Source organism: Sorex araneus, chromosome X, assembly GCF_027595985.1.
Source record: "Sorex araneus isolate mSorAra2 chromosome X, mSorAra2.pri, whole genome shotgun sequence".
Taxonomy (NCBI): Eukaryota; Metazoa; Chordata; class Mammalia; order Eulipotyphla; family Soricidae; genus Sorex; species Sorex araneus.
In genome coordinates this window covers 332358228-332371808 of record NC_073313.1, presented here as the reverse complement: position 1 = coordinate 332371808, position 13581 = coordinate 332358228, and the positions used below count along the sequence as shown (strand labels likewise).

General features: G+C 43.3%; 1 protein-coding gene across 2 annotated transcripts in view; it reads right to left on the bottom strand.

Moving 5' to 3' along the window:
* Nucleotides 1-13581, bottom strand: part of ANXA4 (annexin A4) — a 53660-nt gene that overhangs the window by 3341 nt on the left and 36738 nt on the right. For both annotated transcript variants that reach the window (XM_055121938.1, XM_004609151.2), the window contains exons 7-12: nucleotides 13358-13437; nucleotides 11631-11687; nucleotides 9310-9403; nucleotides 6537-6632; nucleotides 5434-5492; nucleotides 4120-4242 (exon numbers count right to left, since the gene is read on the bottom strand). In XM_055121938.1, the coding sequence (XP_054977913.1) occupies nucleotides 4120-4242; nucleotides 5434-5492; nucleotides 6537-6632; nucleotides 9310-9403; nucleotides 11631-11687; nucleotides 13358-13437 (509 nt within the window). The remainder of the gene's footprint in view (nucleotides 1-4119; nucleotides 4243-5433; nucleotides 5493-6536; nucleotides 6633-9309; nucleotides 9404-11630; nucleotides 11688-13357; nucleotides 13438-13581) is intronic.

The window sequence follows — 13581 nt, the reverse complement described above, 5'->3', positions numbered from 1 at the left end:
GGCTGGGGTGGACGTGAGGTGTAGGAGCTGGAACCCTGGGCCTCACACATGTGCAGCATGCTCTCTCTCTCTCTCTCTCTCTCTCTCTCTCTCTCTCTCTCTCTCTCTCTCTCTCTCTCTCTCTCTCTCTCTCTCTCTCTCTCTCCACAGATCTCTCAGGCTCCACAGATCATTTTTTGTTAGTCCTTCATGGGCAGTAGAAAATCTGTCTACTACATACAAGTTTAACGTGTAAGCTATTAAAATGAGTCTTTTCATTTCTGTGGATACTTTGCCTCACTTATCTGCCAAAAAATAAAGATGTGAAAAAAAATCTCTTAGCAGAATACGTCATTACTGTCTTCTTTTGGCTGATCAAGTGTCTCACATGTTTACTTGAATAAAAAACTATTTGGCACCTAACATTTCATGCAGTTCAATCTTTCTTGTCAATTGTAACTTGATGAAGATAAAATGATCTACTTTCTCCCACTTAATACTTCTTTCTCTAGAAATTCTTCTTTTTACTGAAAATACAGCTCCTATTTTCTTTTGATCTTGTGAAATGCTCTTTTATCTGGACTTTTTGTTTTGTTTTGTTTTTTACTCCTGGGTTGGTGCTCCAGGATCACTCCTGGTAGTTCTTGGGGGGGCATATGGGGTACTGGAATATTTTGCTTGTGGGCCACACCTGGCAGGGTTTAGGGTTTAATCCTGGCTCATTGCTCAGGGATCATTCCTGGTGGGTTTGGGGAACTATATGGGATGCTGTGGATTAAAACTGGGCCAGCTATGTGCAAGGCAAGCTCCCTACCCACTGTGCTATTGCTCTGGCCCCCAGTATCTGTCCTTTAATGTTGGCTTTATTTTACTTGGCATGTTGCCAGGGTTCAGCCAGGTATCAGAAACTGCATTGTTTCATATATTTAGATAAGCATATTATATACAATAAAGTATATTATATACAGTATATGCATGCATTGAGGGCTGGAGTGATAGCACAGCGGTTGGGCGTTCGCCTTTCACGCGGCCAACCCATGTTCGATTCCTCCGCCCCTCTCGGAGAGCCCGGCAAGCTACTGAGAGTATGGAGCCCGCACGGCAGAGCCTGCCAAGCTACGTGCGTATTGGATATGCCAAAAACAGTAACAATAAGTCTCTCAGGGACTGGAGCGATAGCACAGTGGGTAGGGCGTTTGCCTTGCACGCGGCCGACCCGGGTTCTAATCCCAGCATCCCATATGGTTCCCTGAGCACCGCCAGGGGTAATTCCTGAGTGAAGAGCCAGGAGTAACCCCTGTGCATCGCCGGGTGTGACCCAAAAACCAAAAAAAAAAAAAAAGTCTCTCAATGAGAGACATTACTGGTGCCCGCTCGAACAAATTGATGAGCAACGGGATGACAGTGATGCATGCATTACATAAAATATATATTATATATAATATGGTTAAATATATAAACCACATTACATTTATGCATCAATTGTTGATGGTCAAATTGTTTCCACTTTGACTATCGTGAGTAATCTTTTCATTGGTGTTTCAACAAGTATCTGAGTCCCTGTAATTTCTTTTTCGAGTATATACCTGGGAGTGGAGTTATTGGATCATATGGTAATTCTATGCTTAACGTGTTTTGTTATTTTTTTTTTTGAGGATGTGCCACTCTCAGTCCACAATGGTTGATTCATTTACATTCACATCAGTAATGCACAAGGTTCCAATTTATTCACATCCTCATTTTAAAAATTATTTTTCCTTTTGGAGGGAGTAGGCTTGGGTCACACTGATGTGTTCAGGTGTTATTTTGGACTCTTCCTCAGAAGTGACCACTGGCAGTGCTCAGAGGACCATATGCAGTGTGGGAACAGAACTGGTGGGATCTGCTGCATGCAAGGCAGGAACCTTACCTCCCGTACTATCTCTCTGGTCCTATTCCTCCCCCCCCCCCGCCTCTCTCTCTCTCTCCACATATATATATGTATACATATATACACACTACACACATACACACACATATGTGGATTAAAACTGGGCCAGCTGGTGGTGTGCAAGGCAAGCTCCCTACCCACTGCACTACTGCTCTAGTTCTAGTATTTGTCCTTTAATGTTGTAAATATACATAATGTATAATATACATACAGGTCTGTGCATATTATATATATATATGTAGGATGTGGTTTTGATCTGAACTTTCCAAATGATGTTAAGATCTTTTTGTGTGCTTAGTGGTAATTTGTATATTATCCTTGAAGAAATGTCTCTTCAAATCTTTTTTATTTTTTAATTAAAAATATATATATATATATATTTGCTTTTTGGGTCACACCCGGTGATGCACAGAGGCCACTCCTGGCTCTGCACTCAGAAATTACCCCTGGTGGTGCTTAGGGGACCATATGGGATGCTGGAAATTGAACCCAGGTCAGCCTCGTGCAAGCCAAACACCCTACCCACTGTGCTCCAGCCCCCTTTTGTTTTTTTTTTTTTTTTTTTGCTTTTTGGGTCACACTCGACAATGCACAGGGATTACTCCTGGCTCTGCACTCAGGAATTACTCCTGGCGGTGCTCAGGAGACCATATGGGATGCTGGGAATCGAACCCGGGTCGGCCGCGTGCAAGGCAAACGCCCTACCCACTGTGCTCCAGCCCCCCTTTTGTATTTTTTTAAACTGGGGTTGTTTGCATTTTCATTATTAAGCTATAGGAGTTGTTTATATATTCTGAATAGTAAATCCTTGTTAGATATATCATTTCCAACTATTTTATCTCTTTCTATGGATTAGTGCACTCTTATTTTATTTTCCACAAAGAAATTCCTGAACCAGAGAGATAGTACAGGGGACAAGGCCCTTGCCTTACATGCAGCTGACCTTGATTCAAACCCCTGGCCCAGTCTGCGGTTCCCCATAAACCCACCAGGAGTGATCCCTGACTACAGAGCAGGAGTTAACACAGGAGTTAAGTCCTAAACACAGCTGTGTGTGCCACTCCAAAACAAATAGATAAACATTATAGAGGCTGAAAATACAGTACATCAGGTAACACTCTTGCCTTGCACATGACCAGCCAGGTTCATCCCCAGCACCCCATGGGGTCCCCCAAGTCATGCCAGGAGAGATTCCTGAACACAGAGTCACAAGTAAGTCCTGAGCACTGCTAGGTATCACTATATGTGTATCACTGTTATCCTGTTGCTCATTGATTTGCTCAAGCGGGCACCAGTAACATCTCCATTGTGAGACTTGTTACTGTTTTTGGCATATCAAATACGTCACGGGTAGCTTGCCAGGCTCTGCTGTGTGGGCAAGATACTCTCGGTAGCTTGCCGGGCTCTCTGAGAAGGGCGGAGGAATCGAACCTGGGTCAGCAGTATGCAAGGCAAATGCCCTACCCGCTGTGCTATTAAAACAAATTATTGGGGCCTTAGCACAGCGTATGGTCCCCAAACCCCAGAGGAGTGATTTTTGAGCACATAAGTAAGTCCTAAGCACCACAGGCCCCCAAACCAAAAGAAACTTAAAGCAAAGCAAAACAAAACAAAAACCCTCTAAGTAGGACTCAGAATATTTCATTTAAGTCCTGATTTGAAATTCTTTGAGCAACAAAACCAGCTTCTAGAGTTGGCTTCACATTCCTGAGGCCCCCTCTGACTTCCTCCAAAAGCAAAATGCCAGTAAGGAGGGATTGCTAGGTGTGTGAATCATTTCTCAGCATCCCATGCCATCTTAGGATGCCCAGATTTCCAGTGCTAGGAAAGAACAGCAATTGAGGGTAACTGACATTGCTTGCCCGTATTTTCAGCAGATCTTTGCAGGCCCGGGCTCGGTCTGGTTGACTGGTTCGGGTGCTAATCTTACACTGTAAACTGACACATGAAAATTGTGCTCTTTAAAGTACTCATTAAACGCTTTCTCTGGGATTAACATGAAATAATTACTGTATTTAGAGGGCAAATATTTCCAGCTTCCTAGCCAGCAAATGTGAAAGGAGAGAAACTGGAAATATCTGAATGACATTAGCAACTTTCAAGTGAATGGTATCTTCCAAAGAGAGGACAAGAAGTGCCTAAATACCTAGGTCTGTGCCCCATCCTTTCATCAGACCTTTCCCCAGGCCAAGGCAAGGCCCTGTCCTCACCTTGATGAAGGAGTACAGAGATTTGCCATACATCCTCTTGAAGTTTGCCCGAATGTCCAGCATATCAATCTCTGCCCGAGAAACCATCACTCTGATGAGGGTGTCATCGTCTGTTCCCAGGCCCTAAGGAAGAAAGCAAGATCCTGCATATGAAAGCCTCCTCGGATCTTGTGATGCTCACTCCCACCTACCAAGGCAAGGCAACGGGTGGCCCTCCTGATGATGTTTTTTGTGTACGACTTTAGACGTTTAGGATTATTCTCAGTCCTCTGCATGATACTCAGGTCTCTCCACATGTTACCTTCTCAACCCCATTTTCTGATCAGAGGAAACGACTCTGCAGCTAGGGACATAGCCTGTGTTCAGTGATTCCTTCCCACACACCAATGTCTGTCTCTAATCTCCATCTCCGCCATCCTTTCATGCTTCTAAAATCCACTGATGTAATATTTCCTTTGAGGTCTTACTCAATTTTCTTATAATGTTTTTCTGTGATCCTTCCCTACCAAAAAATGTTGGGGAAAAAAACAATCTTAGCCTTTTTGATGCTATAACTTTGAATCATCAGCTACATTTTATTTTGTTTTGTTTTTCTTGGTGTTATTTGGTTGTTATTGGTTTTTAGTTTTAGGCTACAACCGGTGATGCTCGGGGGTTATGCCTGGCTCTGTATTCAGGAAAACTCAGGAATTGCTCCTGATGGAAAACCATATTGGATGCTGGGTATTGAACCCGGGTTTGCCGTGAGCAAGGCAAGCACCCCACCCACTGTACTATTGCTATGGACCTCTTCTTGGTGTTTTATATATATTTTTTTGTTCTATTTGGTGTTTTACACATCACTGACATCCTCAAGGCTACAAGTTCTTTGAGAGTTAGGACTGCACTTGGTTACTTTTCTGTAACTCCTATGGTTTTCAGCAAGAGAGTTTGCAGAGTACAATGTGTGGTTAGGAGCTGGAGTTCTAAAAACACACTTCCCTGTACATTAGTTCTCCCTCACTGAGGACTGTGGAAAAAAAAAACTGTGTATTTTTGTGTCTCAGTTTTTTTAAATCTTGAAAATTGGAATGAATATATCTGTCCCTCAGCCTATTCTTGGGTAAAATTATTCTATACTCATAAATACTATAACAGTGATGGGACATTATGAGTATGTGATAAATATGATCTCAGACAATCACTAGCAGGAAATCAATAAAATATTTGATTAGGATGAATATTTCAGGTTGAAATTTGGGTGGGTATGTAAGCAAATAAATGTGGGCCAATATATGTACAAGACATTTAAACACTAATGAAGAGCTAATTTACCTTCATAGATTTATAAAGCCTTTCAGCAAAATATGCAGGTTTGTTCCTCATGCATTTTACTGTAAAGAGAGGGAAAAGAAATTAATAGAATGCAGATAAAATCTATGAGAAAAAAGCGATAGCCATGATCTCTGTATTATAAGGTACGAAATACCATCTCTTAATTGCTTTACCAGAAAAATTTTAGACAAGCAATGTTTAATGAACATAATCTATGCTGAAAGCATTTTCACAAATGGAAAACATTTTCAATGTAGCATCAGTTCCTGGAAAAGTCATTGGTAAGGGCTGTCAAAGACAGCATATGCTTTCAGAATAGTCACACTATCATATCTAATAGTTACTTAGAATTGTTCATAGATTTGCAAGTCTAGGATTATCTTTCCTATGTACCACGAAATAAAGACACAGAAGATATAAAAATATGTAGTCGGGGCTGGAGTGATAGCACAGTGGGTAGGGCATTTGCCTTGCATGCAGCCAACCCGGGGTTCGATTCCCAGCATCCCATATGGTCCCCTGAGCACCGCCAGGGATAATTCCTGAGTGCAGAGCCAGGAGTAACCCCTGTGCATCGCCGGGTGGAACCCAAAAAGCAAAAAAAAAAAATGTAGTCATATGGTATCATAATAATTAGGTAGTATATTTTATTTCTTACTTAAAATTCTGAGACATACTGGAGCGATAGCACAGCGGGTAGGGTGTTTGCCTTGCATGCGGCCAACCCGGGTTCGATTCCTCCATCCCTCTTGGAAAGCCCTGCAAGCTACCGAGAGTATCCTGTCCGCACGGCAGAGCCTGGCAAGCTACCTGTGGCGTATTCAACCTGCTGCTACTGCCAAAAACAGTAACAACAAGTCTCACAATGGAGACGTTACTGGTGCCCGCTCAAGCAAATCGATGAACAACGGGACGACAGTGCTATAACAGTGCTACAGTGTTACCATGTCCCAAAATTTAAACCACACACCATTTAAAACACATTTAAGTTGTTATGGTTGCTTGTATCCCTAAAAAAAAGTCTACATCTCCTTAGAGCAAACGAATAACAAGGAGAAAATCTATAGATAGTTGTTTCTCTACTCCCATCCTGGCCAGCTTACCAATAGCCAGTAGAGCATCTTCAAAGCTACCAGATGTTTCAGATTTAATGCTCTCTTCAATATCCTTCTTCGCTATTCTTCTGTATTCATCAAACACTACAATTACAAACAGATTGTAAATAATAAAACAACAGAACAAGTAGAATTCATGGAGAGACTGAGCATCTTTTACCTAGGCACCGTTTATTCTTTGGCACATTTCAGGAGGAAGCTGATTGGCATATGGGTGGGAACCCAGGAGGAATTTGATGACTGGAATCTCCTGAGTCAAGGAGAAGGAAGGGACCCCTCAGGATATCAGGCAAGTTTATTCCCTAACCTGGACCCTGTTTTCTCACACTGAATGGAGATTTTCTTGCTTTTCTCATTCTTCCTTAATAAGGGGAATATTTATTTATAATTTAGACTGTGGAAATAACCTGTAAGTCAAAACTAGAGTAACTCAATCTCTTCAAAACAAGTTATGTCTAATAACAGCTGGTTGCATCTTATAATGGACTACAACATAATTATAATCTTTTTAGTTTTTGCCAAGCATTTTTTCATATGGTGAACATGTTTTCCTTTCTTGTTGCTTCCTTCTGGAGCCCTTTTGAAGACAATTTGCCTTCCTTTTCTCCCTTCTGTTGTTTTGTTTTGTTTTCCTGGACCATAGCAGTGCTCAAGGGATCATACGGTACCATAGATCAAACCCAGAACTGTCGCATGCAAAGCATGTGCTCCAGCCCTTTGAGCCATCTCCCTGACACTTCTAAGAGAATTTTTAATTAAGTAAATCATACAGATGACCATATAGAGAGTTCTCTTTAATGTTAGCAAACATTAAGAATCCCTGAGGCCACAGATGGTCCCCCAATACACCTCCAGGGGTCACTCCTGAGCACACAGAGCCAGGCATAGCCCCTGAGCACAAACAGGTGTGGCCCAAAGCCCACCTGCATCCCGATACCCACAAAAGTCATAAAAGTCATAAAATTTGCTGCAATGTGGATCTGGAGGGTATCGTGTTGTGTGAAATCAGCCAGAAGGAGAGGACAGACTCAGAATGATCTCTCTCTTATGTGGGATGTAAAGAAACCTCATCAGGGACTATCAGATGCCCAATGACAATAGAAATGAAGAAGCAGAGAACTTGTCTTCATAGGAAGGTTGGCACTGGGGCAGGGGTGAGGGGGATAAGTTAGGGAAGGGAACTCTAGGACATTGGGGGAGGGGAAAAGTGCCTGCCACAGACAGGTTGGGGGGTGGGAAGGGAAACTGGCGACACTGGTGAAGGGTAGTGGGCACTGGTGAAGGGACTGAAATTGAAATAATATATGCCTGAAACTTGGTATCTTGTCATTCATGGAGATTTAATTAAAAAGGGTGCAAAAGTATGTTATCTCCAGTGTACACAATTAAGGGTATGAACACCACGATCTAGGATGAGACCTCCACAAACACAGCAATAGAGTGTGTGTGACCCTGGTCACTGCACCCACAAAAGGAGAAAAGGAGAAAGGGAGAAAACTTCAGCTGACACACTTTCTACGCATCAGTTTTCACTGTAAAGTAGGGGAAATCATGGTCGATCCACTGGAAAAAACAACCCTTCCAGCATGTTTCACACTACTGCTAGGGGATAAACTCACAGCACCTTAGCTACTGTACATCATCACTCTTTCTAGTGGTTAGTAAGAAAGCTATGAAATTTTATTTACCGAAATAGGGCTTAAAATAAATTTAATTTTCTAATTGTCTAATTTTTGGTTTTGTTTTGTTTTGTTTTGTTTTTATACCAGGAAGCTAAAACAATTGGAAATGTATTGGCACTGAATCAACTTCTGAGGACCTGCAGTTCTTGGCAAGTCTCACTAGAGAGAGATCTGTATTATTATTATTGATAGATCCAGGCAAGGGAAGGCAAAGAAATGAAGAGCTGAGTCAGAAATTGGAGCATCTAATGGTAGCCCAGAAGCAATCACCCATTTCTTGACACTGTGGGATATCTGAAAAATAGCAACTTCCAAAATGGGGTGCATTTTTCAATTACTTTATATGTTTAATTTAGCAAACTGTTTCTTCTCTAATTTCCCACAAGTTTTGTAAATTGTGTGTCATCATAAGGGCACTGTGGGTTTACAAAATTAGGAGATGGCATAAAATCTAAAGAGCTTACATAAAAGATGAAATATCTTATTAAACTCTTATTTCTGTTTACAAAAATAAAATAAACCTGACTACAAATATTCAACAAATGCCTAGCATCGTTTTCTCCAGGAAGTTAAAAACCCATTACAAAGTCTAATATTATCAGTGGCAAATTAGAAACATTACACACAGGGAATAAAATGTGTAATTATCCACTATTCATCTTCTGCAATGTAACCCCTACAGAAATCACTTCTAATAGCTTTACAACTTGGATGTTAAATAGGAATAAATGTCAACCAACATTTCCATTATATCACTTGCTGATTTTTTTTTATGTAACTAGATTTCAATGGGGTTGCTTTAGAAAGAAAAAAAACTAGAAAAGTTGATTTCCTATAAGCAGAAATGTCAAACTGATATAACAAATTGTGCATTTGCTCATTATTCACAATTGCTCTCTCAGAAGTTGTCAGTTATGCACAGTACTGCACTTACACATTTCCAAAATAAGCCCTCTTAGGCATTCAACAATCATATCTCAGTGCCAAGAAAAGAAGAAAAGGTTCCCTATTAATTCTGGGCCATACAGCTTTCACTCTCTTTTCAACAATCACTTTGGAAGGTAAAGCAAGTGCCTTACCATGCAATAGATGATTTCGGTTCCGAGAACAGAGGACAGTTAGAAATTTCACCTCATCAGTCCCCCATTTCTTCTCTCCAGCCTCATACAGTTCCTAGAGCCAAACAAAGCACAAGTTAGAAACCACATAAAGTCACATGAAATCACAGTGCCAGGACACATGCAAATATTTCCAGAACTTGAAAGAGGTGCATGGCTTAGCTTTATTTGCCGGTGATAGGGGTGGAAAAGATGCTGTCCGCATGTGGAAATGTCTGAAGATTTTTCTCATATATTAGACTACGGGGACCCTATACTGTCTCCCAGAGAGTCAGACCACATAACAACAGCTGCTGATATGCTACTACAAGGTTCCACCTTATGAGCTTAAAGAAATACCCTTGTCGTGGGTGGTCTCAAACAGTAACCACTAATCCCAAGTGGCTGTTTGAAATGTAAATAAAATTAAATGTAAAATTCAACTGAGTCATATTAGCCACATTTCAATGCAAGTGGCCAAATGAGGCAAGTGTGTCTCCAATGTTAGACAGTATTAGGCACATTCTGTTGAACCACACTTTTCTTAAGTGATCAATGATTTGTGCAAAGCAGCAAGTCTTACGGTAGAGTCTGCACTCACTAGGAACTAGTTATTCTCCAATCAGATAACTATACATAAACTGACTCTGTATTACTGACAAATCAGAACTATTGTTCATAGCACCTCATCCCTACAGGATAACTGTTAATTGTTTAAAACTTCAAGAGATAGCTCAGAAGGGATCAAACTGTGGCCAACCCCAGTCTGGTTCTCGGCTCCACATATGGTACCTTGAGCACTGTTAGCAGTGATCCCTGAGTACAGAGCCAGTGGAAAGCCCTGAGCCTGCTGGGTCTGGCCCCCAAAACAAAACCTTAAAAATTCAGTTATCAAGACTAAGACTACGGCTCAAATAGTAGAACAGATAGAACGCAAGGAGGCCTTGAGTTTGATCCCCAGCATCACACAATGACCCCAACAACTGGTCAAATCCCCATCCCGCCAACTGTACAGCCTTCAGAGGCCCACACAGAATACCAGGGGATGCGACAGGCAGCATGCAGCCCAGACTGAGCTTACACTCTGGGAATGTTTCCTAGAGGAGCAGAATTTCTAAGATCAGAGTGAGAGAGGAGAGGACACAGGTCCTCTGAGTGACCTGTCATTGCCGTTCTCCCGTGTCCAGCAGGCACTGACGCTGGAGGCAGCTGAAACCATGTGTGGAGTTGTTCTTAAATTCCTGCCCTTGATATTGACTTGAAAGACCAGGAATGTCCTAACCTAAGCCCATCAGCCTATGTCTAGCTTTCCCAGCCCAAACTTATTTGGGAGCAACTTTGCCCCAGATCACTGCTAAGGAGAACTATGCTCCTTGCACTGTCTGTCTATACCACTGTCCTCCCGTTGTTCATCAATTTGCTCGAGCAGGCACCAGTAATGTCTCCATCGTGAGACTTGTTGTTACTGTTTTTGGCATATCGAATATGCCACGGGGAACTTGCCAGGCTCTGCCGTGCGGGCGGGATACTCTTGGTAGCTTGCTGGGCTCTCTGAGAGGGATAGGGTAATCGAACCCGGGTTGGCCACATGCAAGACAAAAGCCCTACCCACTGTGCTATCGCTCCAGACTATGCTCCTTGAAGACCTTAAAATACTTATTGATTTAATTGCATGACTTTTAAAAAATTCAGATGGACCTGGTTTGAAAGAGCCCAAATCACTAGCTCTGTGACTTTGTACAAGCTATTGAACCATAAAATAGAAGTATAATGTTTCTGCATAAATGTGTGATCAGGAAAAAGTGTAAAGTAGTGAACACGATGTCTAGTACCAAGTAAACCCACCGAAAAGTTCATTGTGTATATAACGTTTCAGAAATAAATTTTTCATTAACTCTTCATTTAATCTGGTGTTCACCTGGACTATGAAGCTTCCTTCCAACATGCCCTCAAATGCTCTCATTTACCACTCATTAAAGGTAAAATTCACATAAGCACTGCGTGTTCCAAAGTTTTCAGTAGTTTCTACTCAAACTTTCTAGATTGAAGGCAATTTTCCGAATCTCTTGTATAGGATGGGATCTTGTATCCCTGAGTCCTCAGAATATTTGTTGTTCTTTTGGGGCCACACCTGGTGGTTCCTGGAGGGAACCTGGTATTCATGGGTCCTTCCTAGCAATGCTGGGGAGATCACAATGATATGAGGGACTGAACCTGGGACTAACGTTCACTGAGAGAAAAGAGGGTTTCTATAGAGGGGTCTGTCTGACAGGTAGAGAGAAGGGAGCCACAGTTCTCCTCACCTGGGCATCCTGTCTGAGGAGAGCATCATCCAGAAAATTTCCTTGATCTCTGCCACCCTGAGGAAGAGAGGGAGAGAATATCCATGAGCTCTGTGGGGACTAGAAATGACTCATTTAATTGAAAATATCCAGGAACGTGTGACGAGAAGGCCACAAAGGCTGGTGCTGAGTCCAGGATGAGAAGCCAGCTGTCCTTTGAACGTTGTGTGTTATTCCACTGACTAATCTGAGCACAGATCTGCGCACGTGGCTAGTCATCGGTGCCTATGGCTAGCCACGCTGGGGGCTCCCCCAGGGTTGCGTGGGTGTTTCTGTCATCAAAGGGGAAGCAGAAGATAATGATGACTACTCCCTCCACTCCCACCTACTGCCCCACACCCCACGCCCCACCCCTGTCTTTGAAGCTGACTCAGCCTTGTTAACTGCAACTCCTCATGCATCGATTACACCCAATGGGAACCGGGAACAGAAGTGAATCAAGAGGCTCTGGGACCAGGGGTGGGCTTTGAGATGCCGATGACATCTCATTAGTACCAGCTCACATAGGAGGTGGGGCTGCTTTAGTAGATGCTGACTAAAGCAGCTACGCTCCTCTGGGGCGGAGGGCGTGGTGGAGGGGGAGAGGGTTGACTATTTTTATCACGATGCTAGTTCAGTAATCTGCGGTCTGAGCATGCTCAGCCACGTGGCAGGGCTGGGAGGAAAAGAAAATAATGGATGGGAAATCAGGTGGGCACTCTGAAGTCAGTATCAGAGAAGAACCAGGAGGGAGTTGGAGATGGTTCGTGGAGATGGGGATTTGGTTAGTCAGAACAGAGTCAGGTGGCCAGGCAGGATTGCAGGATTGAGGGGTTGACAAGTTCAGGGTTAGGTCTTGGAGGACTTAATAGAGGCGATGACAGAATCTCCTTAAATAACACCTAAAATGGAGGGGGAAAATGAGGCTCACTCTCAGTGGGGAAGGGGAAGCTAATGAGAAACTGGGAACCACCGGAACTACCCATGTGCTCACCTACTTTTCTGGCCCAGCTGCTGCTGCACTAGCCTAGCCTGGCCTCACTCTGAGGCCTGGTCTCCCAGCCTCCACTTCAATCCACCTTAAGCGTCACCATCACCATAGCAGCAGTGACCTGGGAATGCACCGCCAAGCCTCCAGCAACTCCCATCTCTCCAGCAAGACCCCAGCTCCTCCTTTCCCCTCCCACTCTCATCACAGAATGTCCAGTGCAGTTGCTCAACCTATGGTTCCCTCAGTGCAACCCCTGCCTGGAGAGCACCCCCACACACCTCTGCCTGGAGAGCACCCCTGTATACCTCTGCCTCGTGAGACCCTACCAAGACTCCAGGTCTGGTCTGCCACAAAGGCTTTCCTTTGTTCCACAACCAAAATCCCTCCGCAAACTTTCCCTCTACTCTACCTCTCTCCTACTGCTCCTTAGCAACCTGTGTACCGGATGCACTGACAGCACCAGCTCTAACAGCCCCAAACCACCATCTTCATGACCCGCAATGCTCTGATTCTTACACAAATCCAGCCTGTCTGCAGTATCTGGCAGGTATAAATCATAAAGGGTGGATGAAAAAACAGAAAAAACCTAAGAACAAGACACCATTTGCTTGGCTGAAATAATAAGAAGACTGGAAAGGGGATACGGAATGCGCATCTCAATAGTATCCCTTCCAATCCCCACCAGAAACGCCAACCAACTGGGGGAGCAAATACTCACAGTGGACAGAGACACCAGCACCCGCTGGAACATGAACGACGTATCCGAGCGAATGTCATCTTCCAGGCTCCGCCCATATTCTAGCAAGAGAAAATTCAGAGCATCAGAATCGTGTCCTATTCAATACACTACAGAACCTTCTGTCCTCTCTGGGACCAGCCTGTTGGCCAAAGCAGCTCACCTGGGGCATTTTTTTCCCCTACCCCACACACGGTTTTTCCAAA